General features: G+C 38.8%; 1 protein-coding gene across 2 annotated transcripts in view; it reads right to left on the reverse strand.

Moving 5' to 3' along the window:
- The window catches only part of KCNK10 (potassium two pore domain channel subfamily K member 10), a 57,431-nt gene that overhangs the window by 17,138 nt on the left and 26,288 nt on the right, over positions 1–14,005 (reverse strand). For both annotated transcript variants that reach the window (XM_038139588.1, XM_038139589.1), the window contains exons 4-5: positions 10,282–10,399; positions 7,133–7,293 (exon numbers count right to left, since the gene is read on the reverse strand). In XM_038139588.1, the coding sequence (XP_037995516.1) occupies positions 7,133–7,293; positions 10,282–10,399 (279 nt within the window). The remainder of the gene's footprint in view (positions 1–7,132; positions 7,294–10,281; positions 10,400–14,005) is intronic.

Raw genomic sequence — 14,005 nt, forward strand, 5'->3', positions numbered from 1 at the left:
CAGCCCCTGTGCCATTTGTTGCTGCACCAGAGGGACTGAAGGTGACCCACAGTAACATGGGTGGAGGAGAGGTGTCTCAAGTGAAGCTGAGCTTGAAAAATGGGGAAGAAAGGAAGAAAGAAAGGCATTTTGAATATCTGTGCAGATTTTGTTTCCAAGCACTCAATTCAGTAATTAATTTGTTTTATGCTATTGTCAATAAATTAATTCAAATTCCACCAGTCAAGTTTGTTTTGTCTGTGAGAGTACATGGTAAGTGACGTTGTTGTCTTTATTTTGACCCACGAGGTTATTTAGAGAACATTCCATTGTTCTTCCCATGTTTTCTCCATCATTGTAGGCGAGTGAGCAAATGTCTGTGAGGATGCTTGCTGCCAGCCAGACCTGCTCACCACATCAGTGAAGAAGATAACATCCCTTGAAAACAAGCAGCAGAATTATAATATATATGAAAAACATATGACATTTCAGACACCTCCATGGGTTATGAAAAGGGGGTAGAATCATTCTGCTAGATATGGGTTTCCCCTACATTGTAACCTCTTGGTTCCTCAGTGTTATTTTAGTTCTCATGTTTTATAAAGAATGCTGCCATGGCTGCACAAGAAGGTGAAGAATCCATCCTCTGCTTTTTAACTGCAGTCACTACCAGAGGAGAGACAGATATTAAAAGCTGTAAGCAGTCACATTTATTATTAAGGTTGGGAGACACAATCCTGAACTCATACAAGACACAGATCAGAGTAAAGAAGGATTTATGTTATTTTTAACATAATTTTTTTCCTCATAAAACCATATTTCTGTAGGGTGTTTAGACCCAGATGGAATATGCAACAAGCTTCTCACAGAGCAGTAGCTTTCTCTAATGTCATTTTGGTAAATCTCTGCATGGATCTTGCTGCAGTTATAATGTGAGTACTGTGTCATGAAAATACAGAAACAGTATCAGACATTTCCTAGGCTTGATATACCCTTTTCCAATCTCCTTCCTCTCACTAGAAAGCACACAGAGGTATTTCTGATATGGACCCACTAATTTATGGATGTTGCTTATTACAAAAATAAAAATTATGATCCTAAACCTCTGTTATGGCTGAGCTATATTCAGCCCAAGGGAAAAAAAATAGTAAAAACCCAAATTGAATAAGAGGAATCCATGTATACATAGGCTTTTCTCAAACACTGGAGCAGACAAAGGACAACAGAGGTTGATGGCATAGACTTCAGCAATTTTACAGAGGCCAAATTTGTGATGTGCTGCTCCTCCCTTCCCTCCTTCAACTCATGTCTGAGCTACACCCATATTCCCCCACCCAGAGAGTGCAAAAATGGGTTAATAAAGATTGTTCCACATAGCTTCCCTGTACCTGAATGGATCTGATCTTGCCATTCCTGGTATAACATACTCACCATCAAAGACCAGAGGATAAGAACAAAATTAGCAAAATGTCTGCTACACTTAAGTTGCATTCCTCGAAATGGGATAGCTGTAAGCATCACTAACTAAATTAAATATCCAGTTAGATGGCCTAAAATATCAAAATCTGAGATCCATAGATGTTGTAATTGATTTTTTGTACTAACTTACTATCTTAGGTCTGTGCAGAAAAAAATACTTTTCTGCAGCTCAGACATAATGGAGGGGGTAAGTGATCCAAAGAGTAAACCCAACATATTCAAGACAGTGGTTTAACGTAAAACAGAATTCAGAGACAAATTTGGCTCTGGTTGATGAGCAGTCACCACCCATAATGAAGTCACAACCCTCACCATCAAGCCTACAAGCATCCCTATTTTAACTCTGCTCAGGGAAATGTGACTCTTAGAAGGGCCTTTAAGGTGTGACCAGCAAAAGAACAGATCATGAGCTGAGATTGTTTACATGCATTTGTTCTGGGTTTGTAAATCACCTTTCTAATCACTGATTTTTTAATATTTCTTTGCCTTTTTTTTTCTTTTTTGGTGGAAATGACTTATCAAATTTTCAGGCTGAGGCCTGAACCCTGAACTTTCAGCTAATAAACCTTGTATAATTTTATAATTTTGGAATAATAATGTGAATGTGCAACAGTAGGTTGAATTTCACACCCTGTCCTGACAGCTCTGTTCAGAGAGAGGATGCCAGCAGATGGCAGATAGATCACTGCATCAGACAGTTACTCTGTGGAACTTATGTGAATATATTTTTTTTTAATTTTGCCTTTTTCCTTACAGAAAATTGCAGTGAATAATGCTATACTAAAAAAATAAAATATAAAGTATTAATATCCTCAGTGGGTTTTTAGTAGCTGATGCAATAACACACTGATGCTGGCTAGTAATGCAATGTAATGAAACAAAATAAAAGAGATTGTCTTGAACAGAGCAAATCCATGAACAAAGGGGACACTGAAAAAAGAATGCATTTTTAAGTGCTCCTCCTTTACACAGTTACTGTCTTATATTAAGTTTTTTTTCCCAGATTCTGTTTTCCATTCACTTTCAGAGAAGGAATTCCTGTCACTTTTGTAGTAAGAAAAGCCAAAAATCTCTAAAAAGAACTTGAATCTTTAAGTGAAAGAGTAGCTAGAGATGATCAGATGTATTCAGAAAGACAAACAATAAAGTTTAGGACAGGTAAAGCTTTGACAGGTGCTAAAAGAAATCTTTCTACCAGCTCAATGTGACTACACCAGCCCCATCCCTATCTGCCAATTAAGAACTTTTCCTAGGACAATTCCAAGGTTAGGTGATGCGTACTGTTATCTTTCAGAAAAGTATTAAGTGTAGATCATTTTCATAGCATGTCTCTGACTGAAAACTAGAGCAAAACATGTTCTCTGAGCTGAAAACCTGAAAGTCAAGTAGCAGACGAGTGTGTTCTGACAAGTCCCTGGTTCAGTGAAGCACAAGTTGCTTACAGAGGCATTGCCTTTCTGCACAAAGCAGTGTGTTTCAGTGGTGCAGCCTTGCCATCAGTCATGTCTCTGGCTGCTTGCTCACATCCCGGTACTGCAGTTCACAGTATACCAGCTGGGTTGCCAGACCTGTCCTCTGTGTCCTGCTGGAAACCAAAAGAGAGAAAGCAGCAACCAAGCCCAGGAACTGCTCACAGTGGCCTCACCTCAGAAGCCAGAAAATCCTGGAGTGCTCTCAGAAACTCATTGTGCCCAGGCTGAATTCCTGCATCTGTACTAAACTGCAAGATAAGGGAAGATCATTCAGGTTCTGCTAAACCCATCTACTTCTGGTGAGAATCTTAACACTCATTCAAGCTTTGAAAAAAAAGACTATCCAAATTAGCCTATATTTAACTCATGATAATGGCAGCTGCTGTGTTCTGTGACAGTGTACTCTGCCTATGGAATGCTTTCTATCTTTAGATGCTTGCAGACACTGTGTGTACAGAGCATGCCAAGAGAATGGGGCTTTGTTCTACTGTTTATTATGGAAACATACATACATGAGGGATCTAATAAACAACCTGTGAAAGATAAAAATACTACTTTTATGGCATTATGTCACCTTGACATACATGTTTCATTTCTGTTGTGTCTGGCCTTGTACATATTCATTTTCTGGGGAATCACACTTGCATGCATGTAAAAACAGACTGGGACCCAGGTTCTGACCTAGATTATTGAATATGGAACATACAGGAATAACCAGGAGCTGAGAAGACAGGGCTTTTGTGGGGGAAGCTTTGTTTTACATCTCTGACCTGGTTGATGCTTATTTACTTGTACCAAATATAACCATTCCAGTAGGACAGATGGCATAAACTATTCAATGCATGGTGTTTGGGATAGCATCATCCTGCCAGTGCCTCCATTTCCTAAAATGGTACATAAAAAATATCTATTTTTTACAAAGCATTATTTTGCAATGAAGTACCTCCAGCCCTACCTACTCACGAATGAGTAGTTGTTTTCCTGGCTAGTTACACACAGAAATAATGGGAACATTTTGGATTAGATGAGTGGTGGCATGTGCCCAGCTCCTCTGCTGAAATCTTCTGTCAATACTGTTGGGGTAGTGTGTACTTGATAAGAGCAGATCTCTTTCTCACTTTATGTAGTTCAAATTGTTCTTAAAATTCCCACAGAATGCTGATTACTGCAGTAGCTAAATGTGGGATTCCTAAGGCCTAATTTGTGGTGTTAATTAAGGTAAGGTTGGTGGAGCTCTGCACAGGTCATGTCAGAGGCAGCAGAAATGCGCTAGCACAAATCCTCTGGGAAGAATCCTCCTTTCATCTTTCCAGATATGCTGAGGAATGCCAGAGGCAAGCTGTCCCTAGTGTGGCATGGGCTCCATGCTCACAGATACACTGTTGGATGGAGCAAGAGACCTGTTAGGGAAATGCTCTGGGTGAAAGGACTGCGGTGACAACAGAAAATTCTTCCTCTCCTTCCCACGTGCCGATGTGTGCATCCTGAATCCTACCTAGCTTCAAAAATGATCCTAACCACAATGCAAGATCAAGTTGCCCTCAAGTCCCTTCCACCTGTACAGGCAATGACAAAGTTGCAAGGATTTCCAGAATTCTTGCTGCCCTGACGCCAGCCCTGCAACATTCCTAAGAGTGAAGGGCATAAACAGATGCAAATAGATACACACAGAAGCAGAGTGCTGAGGCATATGAACATGGAAATTTGATGCATTACACACGAAGTATAATGCTAAGTTTCTTCCCATTCTTTCCGCAAGAAACTGGACTGTCCCAAATTGCCTGTGAGGACAAATAATACAGGTAGCTAGTTGGTACTCTGTCTAGAGCACTGATGCACTCTGTGACTTCTCAGCTCCAGAAGATTTGCCAGGGACCCCAGAAGATTTGCCAGGGACCCCACCCAAAATTTTATTATGTTTTTCTGTGTCTTTTTAGCCTATGTTTGTTCCCTTTAGTTTCTTGATAACTACTCTCATAATTTGTATGTCCTCTCTTTACAGGTGGTAACAGGTTGTTTTACACCCACAAACATGCTGAATTTCAGTTCATTAAGGAGATTACAAAATAAGTAATTACAGTTACAAAATAAGAAATGAAACAAGAGTTACACACTGAATTAAAATTTGCTCAGTGCTCAGCATTAAATCAAAAACTTGAGGCTTCATCTGATTAGGTACAAGCATTTATGAAGCCTAACAATGTAAATATAATGTGATAATAAATTACACAATTACTAAAATTATAATGATTACTCTATTCTGCATATGCCAAATGTTAAATAAGCACCTAAAGTGAAACCACTGATATTAAGACTATTTTCTAAGATGCATGTAAATTCTAAACTCTATCAGGAATATTTCAAATAGCTGAAACTGATTAGCAAGAGTAACAAAGGAAATTATGTATAACCCTGTTCACCAAATCACAAAATAATAGATGTAATGGAATGCAATGGATTTGTGACAATCAAAACAAAGGAATAAACACACATCTTGGCTAAACAAGAAGACCACAATCTCTAAATTCCTTTGGAAGCTGACAAAATACCAAGGAGGAAAACAAATACCTTGAATGGCTATAAGCAACAAGCAACTGCATTGACTCAAGAAAATGAAGGAATACTTTGAATACCAAAAGAACTCACATTATGTGCCAAATGGCTATAATCTGGATGAAATATTAGTATCAGCATTCATCTGTGAATCTTAAAGTACTTTGAGTATGTAGTATGCTTTAGCACGGAGGCTGGACTAGATGATCTCAAGACATCCCTTCCAGCCCCAGTTATTCTGTTATTCTCTGATTATTTTAATCATAAACTATCATACCAACAGTTTAATGGTCTTGTCCATGTCACTCAGAAATACAACACTCAGCTGACAATTAATCAAAGATTTTTCTGACTCTCAATCCATACCATGACTTCAAAATTGTCATTTTTCTTGGGCAGAAGCAGACTGGAATGATCAGAAATTCCACTGAAGTGAAGCAGGTGTAATAAAAAGGTGGAAAAAAAATTAGGCATCTTGGCGTCTTTTGCCAAACTGAACTGAGACACTTTTCAATAAGATTCTTTTAATTAAATGAAAATATAAGCCTTTTGAAGTGTTCTCCAGATGGACATGTACATGCTTACTCACTGATAATCACTAGTCACTTCTCTATATTTATTCTGAAATACTATTCATGTCTGGTCTGGGACCACTAAAAGTCATTCAATCAAAATGGAAAGTGCTCATTCTTCAGTCTTATATTTAATTACTTCCTTCCAAAAACAGTTACAACCAATTTGCTCTCATCTGTGGGAATGTTTTTGAAATAGATGCTTATTAAACTAACCAGCTTGGGCAGCTTCTCATCCACTCCATCCCTGGACAGACTTACATTCAGTTATGCCACTTCCAAGGGAAATATCACACAGGTCTCCTCTAGAAGTTCTGCCTCAAAGAGAGAATCCCTGAAGTGAACCATAAGCAAGTTAGCAAAACAGCATTTGCCAGGTCTGTGGCACTCCTTGCGAAAGAACTGCTTACAGCAATTCAGACTCAAAAACAGAGGGTACTGGCAACAGAAAGGGAAATTACACATGAGGAAGTCCACACAAAAATTCAGGGTAGGATGTCTTCCTGGTAGGCAGGGCAGAGAACGATCATGATTTCAGCCAGTGGCATCACAGCAGTTTCTGTGGTAGAGCTGCAGACCTACCCCAACACATCTGTCACCCTGCAGTGAAGGTGTATCACTCAACCATCTCTCTTGCCAGGTTCACATTCACAACAGTAACCCTGCTTTCCTGATTTTCATTTTGGATGTATCAGTAACACAGTCAGGACCACACCCCTGTTCCTTGAGGGAACCATTACCTTCTCTCCATTTTCAGTGAATAGATGTACATATTTAAAGCAACTCACGGTGTTTTGAAGACTGTTTTACAACAATTCCTTGTAAGGAAACTAACTTAGGAGATATATTCCCCAGCAATACTTCAATAACAAAATTCAGAGTCTGACCTATAACCCCTGCATCATCATCTAGAGAAGTCTGTTTCTCCACTGACTACAGAGATCTTTACAGACATTAACTGTCATCTCAACATGTAAATATTTCATGGTGTCCAACATGTGAAAAATGCTGCAGGTAATACCAACAAAATTAAGAGCAGGCTATACAACACAAGCAAAAAACTGACAGTGAACTTACTCTGAAAACTTTTTCTACCCTTGCAATACCCTTCCCAAAGATGGTTCCAAGTTGATCTCCAATCCCAGCCAGCAAGAAGCCAAACAGTGGAATCCCAAATAGGGCATACAAGATGCAGAAAACCTTTCCACCAACAGTGCTTGGGGCAATCTTCCCATACCCTGAGGAGAAAAACAATTGTCAGACTCTCAGAGCTTATACACAGCTTTTTAGAAAACAAACTAATCAATTTTAAAAAACTGCTCTTCCTTCAGGCATATCTTTGTTCCATCTATAATTCCTATTTATAGACTTTCAATGGCATGATGTCATTTCCTGGGTAAGCCACCCTCTGTTATTCCATTTTTTGGTGAAGCCTCAGTTATCCATATTTCCTGTAGATTTTGTCTTTCTAAAATTGCTGTTGGCTTAATTGATCTAGCTGATGCCACAGCACAAAAATCCCTCCCTGCTGGCCTGGTGCCTGCATGCTGTTGCCCCTCTTGGCCTGTGCCAGTGGTTTCCTGACAGGAATGTGATTCACCTGACAAGGCTCATTTTCAGTGGACAAGGCTCATTTTCAGTGGTTAGCTCATACTTTCCTCAGCCCCTCATCATACTGACTAGTTACACTGAAGCCTCCAAACTGTATCCACACTATGCAAATCTGCCCTTGAACTCCGTTCAATAAAGCATTATGACTCCAGTAGATATGGAATTTCTATTAAAATATTAAAGAGAAAAAAAAACCAAGAATTTTGACAGTAATATTTGCACCTTTTTATTTAAAACCAGCTATTTTAATTGAAATGTCATAGAGATTTTGATTTTCACTATACATAATTACTTAAATATTAAAAATTACCATATAATCACAAATCACTGATGCAATAATGATGCCTTGAGAGGCTACCTAGAACAGAGGCTAGACAGTGATAAAGGAATAAAGTAGGTATTTATTAAAAGGCCTCCAAAGGATACACCTTGGGCAGTACAAAAGCCTGGCCATGGCTCCACCCAAGATGGACCCTGAGTCACGAGTTTTCACACTTTGATAAGTTTTGGTCCATTTAATAATGGGGTTAATTGTCCAATTACAGCTTCGGGTTATGAAGTCTCATCCTCCCAAACTGCTCTCCTCAATTCACTGCTGTTTATATTTTTGAGGCCTGAAGCTGCAAGGGTGTCCTTGGTTCTCAGGGTGGAAAAGGATTGTTTTGTCTAACTGAACTGTGAAGGGAACTTGCTAGCACTTTATATGAAGTTCAGAGCTACAAACTAATGCAGTACAGAATCTGGAAAATATGAAAGCTAAAACTTAAGGCATCAATAAAGCATCCAGAGAGGAGGAAATCTATGAAAGTGTCAGGTCCTATTCCTGCTGGGTTGGCATCACTGGCACCAGATATACCTCTCTGTCATGGGATGCTGAAAGAGCTATACTGACACACAATAACGCATGTCCCACAACCTACTGTCCTTTTCAGGCTGCATACATCATCCCAGATGTTTCCTAAAATTCCAAGAAAGTCCAGGTTCCATGGGACACTGGACTGAGGCTGACAGGGTAATCTCCTGAGTTTCTGCCTAAGAGGAGCCCTAACAGGCCTCTGGTGCATAATCTAAAACCATTTTCATGCCCTGATACAATAAAAAGGTTTTATGCAGAATGAGATTTATAAAAATCTCATTCATGGAGAATTTACAACAAATATGGGGGAAAATACAAGGTCTTTTCAAAATTATTTAAATAGCAGATGTCAATGAATATGCCTGCATGAACTATGCCTACATAGTGGCATTTACTTAATGAGTAATTTCAAAGCTTGTCACTTGGGTCTATTGAGTAAACATTGAGTAAAATATCAAGGGGGGGTTTTCTTATGTATGAATCAGAAATGTTTTCTTTCTTGCCACCCTCTGGTTTTATGCTACCACCAAAAATACATGGTAATGTAGCTTAATACAGAAGAACACAGATTGTGCACTCTATACATCCACTCTTTCCCCCTCACTCTGACAGCAAAGAAAAGGCAGAGGCAAAGGCACAGACTCTGCTGTTAGAGATGATCACCACAGCAAGTATTTAACTGCCACAATATTTTTTTTGTTATTGTACTACCTGCTTAAAAAGCCTACAGAATTTAGTCAGTCTCATATTTTATTGAAGGGTTATGTGATTATCAAGTTATTTGTCTGTACAGTCACCACTGCGTGCAGCACAGCTGTAATGTGGAGAAGCAATTTATACAATATTGAAAGCAGAATAATACTCAGAGAAAATGCAAATAAAAATCAACCATTTGCCAGTGATTTCCAAATAATTAGATCTCTTGATCTGGTTATTATCACAGCACTGAAATCAAGCTAAAAATTATAAAACTACTGTACAATTGTCTGCAGATTAACTATATCAACAATGCTGTTGGTTTATTTTCTTTTTCCTTCAGACCGTCTTCTGAAATCCAAGCTTGTTGAATATTCTTCAAGAGAGGAACTGGCTTAGAGAGGAGACATTAAAACCCTTAGTATATCTAAGGCCAACATTCAGAGATCAAATTCTAAATATATTGGACACAATGCATGGGGAGAGAGATGCTAAGGGTCTGAATAATTATCTTATTAAAATTAGTGGTTCAAGAAAAGTGAATGGAGCAGTTCAGTATAATTTTCGTTGAATACAGAGAAATGTGTCAATAATCAAGGCCATGAATTCTGGAAAGAAAAAAAGGGTTTTTTTATACAATGTATCATTTGTGTAATTCCTTCTAATTGTTAGTATGAAAGCAAGTAAGAATTTTTAAAAGGATGTACTAGTTATGAAAATACATTTCCAGTTATGGAAAGGAGGAAGGTATGAAAAGAATTGCTTCTTCTCAAGGAATTGCTTGTAAATTGCTTCAATCTACACCAAGAACAGGGTTATAATGCCTGCATGAGTGTTACCTGTTTTCAGCTCAGCATTGCTATTCTACCCTAATTATATAGACAGCTTCTGACACTTACCCACAGACTCAGAGCCCTTGACATATGATGGAGTCATGTCTTCTGCTAACAGAGAAATACACTTCAGCTACTTTACTTCTTTCTTGCCTACCTTCCTCAAATTTATTTCATTATCTATGTCTCAGTGTGACTGTGTCTTTTTAAAAAATAAACAGTAAACATACCTATAGTAGTGATGACTGTTCCAGCAAAGAAAAAGGCACCTCCAAGGTCCCAATGACTGCTGTTGTTAGAGGAATTTCCAACGGGACTGACTCCTGCGTTGTCAGCATCAACAGCATGCTGCAAAGAAAATACAAAGAATCAGCATCATGCATGCCTTACTGTATCCTATGCTAGTTGGTATAGGCTCCAAAGGGAAATTTCTAGGACCATGGAAACAGCCTCAATTTAAGCTTTTAATATGTGCTCATAGTGTAGTAGCCTCTTCTGTACTCATAAGTTGAACATACGACTGAACTGAATATCCATTAAGGTGGAAGAAAGATAAAATGCATAAACAAATTACAAAAGATACAAAGCAATTGAGAAGTAAAGGATCAACACCACAAATCCATCCATAAATATAATTCTTGTAGTGACTACTGCCAAAGGAAAAATTCCTCATTGGGAACAGCTCATGTTAGAAGCACCTAGAAAGGTGGTAAATACAAATAATGTTTGTGAAATCAACTGAAGCTAGTCAGCCAAGGATTTACATTCCAATACAATCAGTAGCTGATTAAGTAATTTATATTTTATGCTAACAAAAGAAAAATATGGCATATATATACCCTGTTTGAAATTAACAAATAAGATATCTATGGAAACATCATAAATAAACTTTGTGATCAGCTCAAACTTCCAGTTGCCACACTCCACATGATCTCATGTCCACAGATACAACATGATACAGAGACTCCCAGACAGTGCTTGAATGAAGTATATTCTGGATAGAAGCTGAGGTAGCTATACTGCTTCCTGGTCACTGTCCTGTGTCCCACATAATACTGAATCAAACCAGGCATAATACTGTGGGTCCTGTGTCCCACATAATACTGAACCAAACCATTCAGCCTCCTGAATGTTTGTTGGGAATTTCTAAAAATGCACCATATTGTACATGGGGACATACACATTCACTTTTCATTGCAGCCTCACAGTCCAATGGGAGACAGATCTGAACATGTCAGCCTACAAAGTACAGAAATAAATCTCTCATCAGCATATGGTACACTCACCTGAATTGCTCTAAGTTGACTTTTGAGATGCCCTTCAGCAGGAATTTTCAAGTTGCTTTTCGATTTCATACAAGCTATTCTTCATGATAGAGAAATTCAGACCTCACTCTTGAACAGCAGCAGAAATGTACCTTTCTCCCTTCCAAAAGTTCCTGAGTCTAATTTCCATAAAACAACTGCAGAGGAACCAAGCTTCTCTTTTTCTGTCTCCTAACATTTCCAGCTCTTTGCTTTTCTCCCATTCTGCTCCAGCCTCACTTCATGTTGCTGTTATCAGCTGCTCACACTACTGCCAGACCTTCTCCTTCTCTTTCTATTATTTGCTCCTCCTCCTAAAGATTGCCACCAATCTTTAGCCTCAGTATTTTCAGTGAACTTATTGCTGGGTTCAACAAGTGAAGCAAAGGGCATGCTCTTTTTCTTTGGCTTGTTCAACCTGGAATTCCCACCTATCAACACAGATTTGACTTTTCTTATTGCATTTCTTTAACTAGTTCTCTTTTCCCTGTGATTTATGAATTGTCATGGTGGTTTTCAATTTCACCTTTCCCTATACAGTCCATGTGCAAAGCAAGGTTAGCCATTCTATTTTACCATTGCCCCACTTCTTACCTGGTAAAGTCTATGAGTTCTCTTTTAATCTTCTCTAAAACCTCACATTCTCTTATGGGTTTAGCGCTGACTTTTAAACACATCCATTTAACACTGCTTCTCTCCCTAGCCTTCAGGATACACTTTCCTCCTCGTTAATCTCTTTCCACCAATGGTTTATTTACCACATTCTTTCTTCCACTTCCATTTTCCCACTTATTTTTTGCCTATATTTCCAACTCACTTCATGGTCATAAATGTTCCTCTACTTCTTTTTTAGCCTGGGCAAGTTTCAGCTAATCTGCTTCCCAGATTTTAGTTATTCATCACATTGCCTCACAAAAGGGAAAGGAGTGGGAGAAGAGGCATATGGGCAAGAACAGAGACAGCTACATCTAAAGAGATCAGTATGGGACAGCCTTTTTTAAAAGTAGAGCTACTACATGCCAGGCTAAGCTGATCGTGAAACTCTAGCACGAGCAAGCTACAGGCTGGACCAGCTTCATTTCATGAGGGCAGAAAGCCAGGGCTCCTCAGCTCATGTCCATACCTCAAGAAATAAGGGTATAGAGAACTGATGTGTTTTGGACTAAGCCCTTTGAAAGGGCTTCTGTACCAGTTGCTGGCATATTGCACGTGGTGTGAAAGCAGAGAGCATTTGTTGGTTTATGCAGAATAGCATAAATCAGCATAACAGACAGGTTGCCCATTTAAATAGGCCATGACACACTGTCAGCTACCCTGGTTACTTCTGCCAAGGAATGCTGTCTGCCTCCCCTTGAGTGTGTGAATGTCAGCAAGCTAATTACACTTAAATTACACTTGAGTTTACACAGTTTAGCAAGTCTTTCAGGGCCAAGCACTAACCCCTGAAGTGAAGGAGTATCCTGTTGCCTTAGATAGCTTTGAGATCCTCAGACTCCCTTCTCATCCAGAAAAAATTCATTTTTTCTTTAAATCTTCACTGACATCATTCATTTATAAATATCCAACTATTCCAACGCTGTCATCTAATACATTGTATTTTGCATAAAGTGACGGAGGACAAAAACAGAGCAGCAAAACAAAAGCAGCCAGCAGCCTGCAGCTAAAATCACTTAAACAACCAATTTCAGCTCATACATGAGAAAAGGATGCCTTACTACTACCACCACAAGTCCACCTACACAGAACTATCCTGCTGGATGGAAAGTGATACAAAATTTAAACAATGATACTATTACTGGCAAGACTCTCCCAGTTCACACAGACCACGAAATTTTTCAAGTTTCCCATCTGAAACTTCAGAGAAGTTTTGCAGCAGTGACCTGAAGAGAGACATCCTCAGGTTATCTCAGAGTAGGAAAAAAGCTAATTTCCAGAGTGCTAAACACTACGTTAACAAGCCTCACATATTTAAGGTGTTTTAAACTAGTAGTTTCAGCTACTTTTATAGTTGAAATATTGTTGACAGTAAGAGGTCATGAAAGTACCCAAAGCTGTGTCACACCTGCTCCTTTCCCAATCTTTTTCCTTCTCCAGAGGAGCTACAAGCACAGTATACAAGTACACAGTATTTTTTTCAGTATAGTTTATAAATTGAGCGTGCAACCTTCTTTACTGAATGACTACCAACCTATGGTAATTTTTTTCTTTTGAAATGCCACCCATTTCAGGGAAGGCAATAATTTGAAATACCTCAAAGGGCAGAAATTGCCTTTCTGGATGTTTAAGTATTGGATGCATGCTAAAGCCAACAGATAGGTAGGAGTGAAGAGAATGACAAAACTACTGGAGTAAATAAAAGTACTTGATATTATTTGTTTTTAAAAACATGCATTTTTTTATCACAACTTTCTGGTTTTCTCCCCATCATTGCATAGATGTGTGTTTTACTCTCAGCCCCTTTGGTATCAACACAGTACAGTCCATCTGTAAGAAAAAAGACATGCTCTGGTGACATGGTCTGCATGGGACCGAAGGCAAATCCCAGAGCAGAAGCCCAGCATTTGGGGTGATACTGGGACAATTGAATCCCGTATTAGCAAAGAGAGTGAAACCAAACTGCATCTCAGTCTGAAGCACACTTCATCAATTC

Source organism: Motacilla alba, chromosome 5, assembly GCF_015832195.1.
Source record: "Motacilla alba alba isolate MOTALB_02 chromosome 5, Motacilla_alba_V1.0_pri, whole genome shotgun sequence".
Lineage (NCBI taxonomy): Eukaryota > Metazoa > Chordata > Aves > Passeriformes > Motacillidae > Motacilla > Motacilla alba.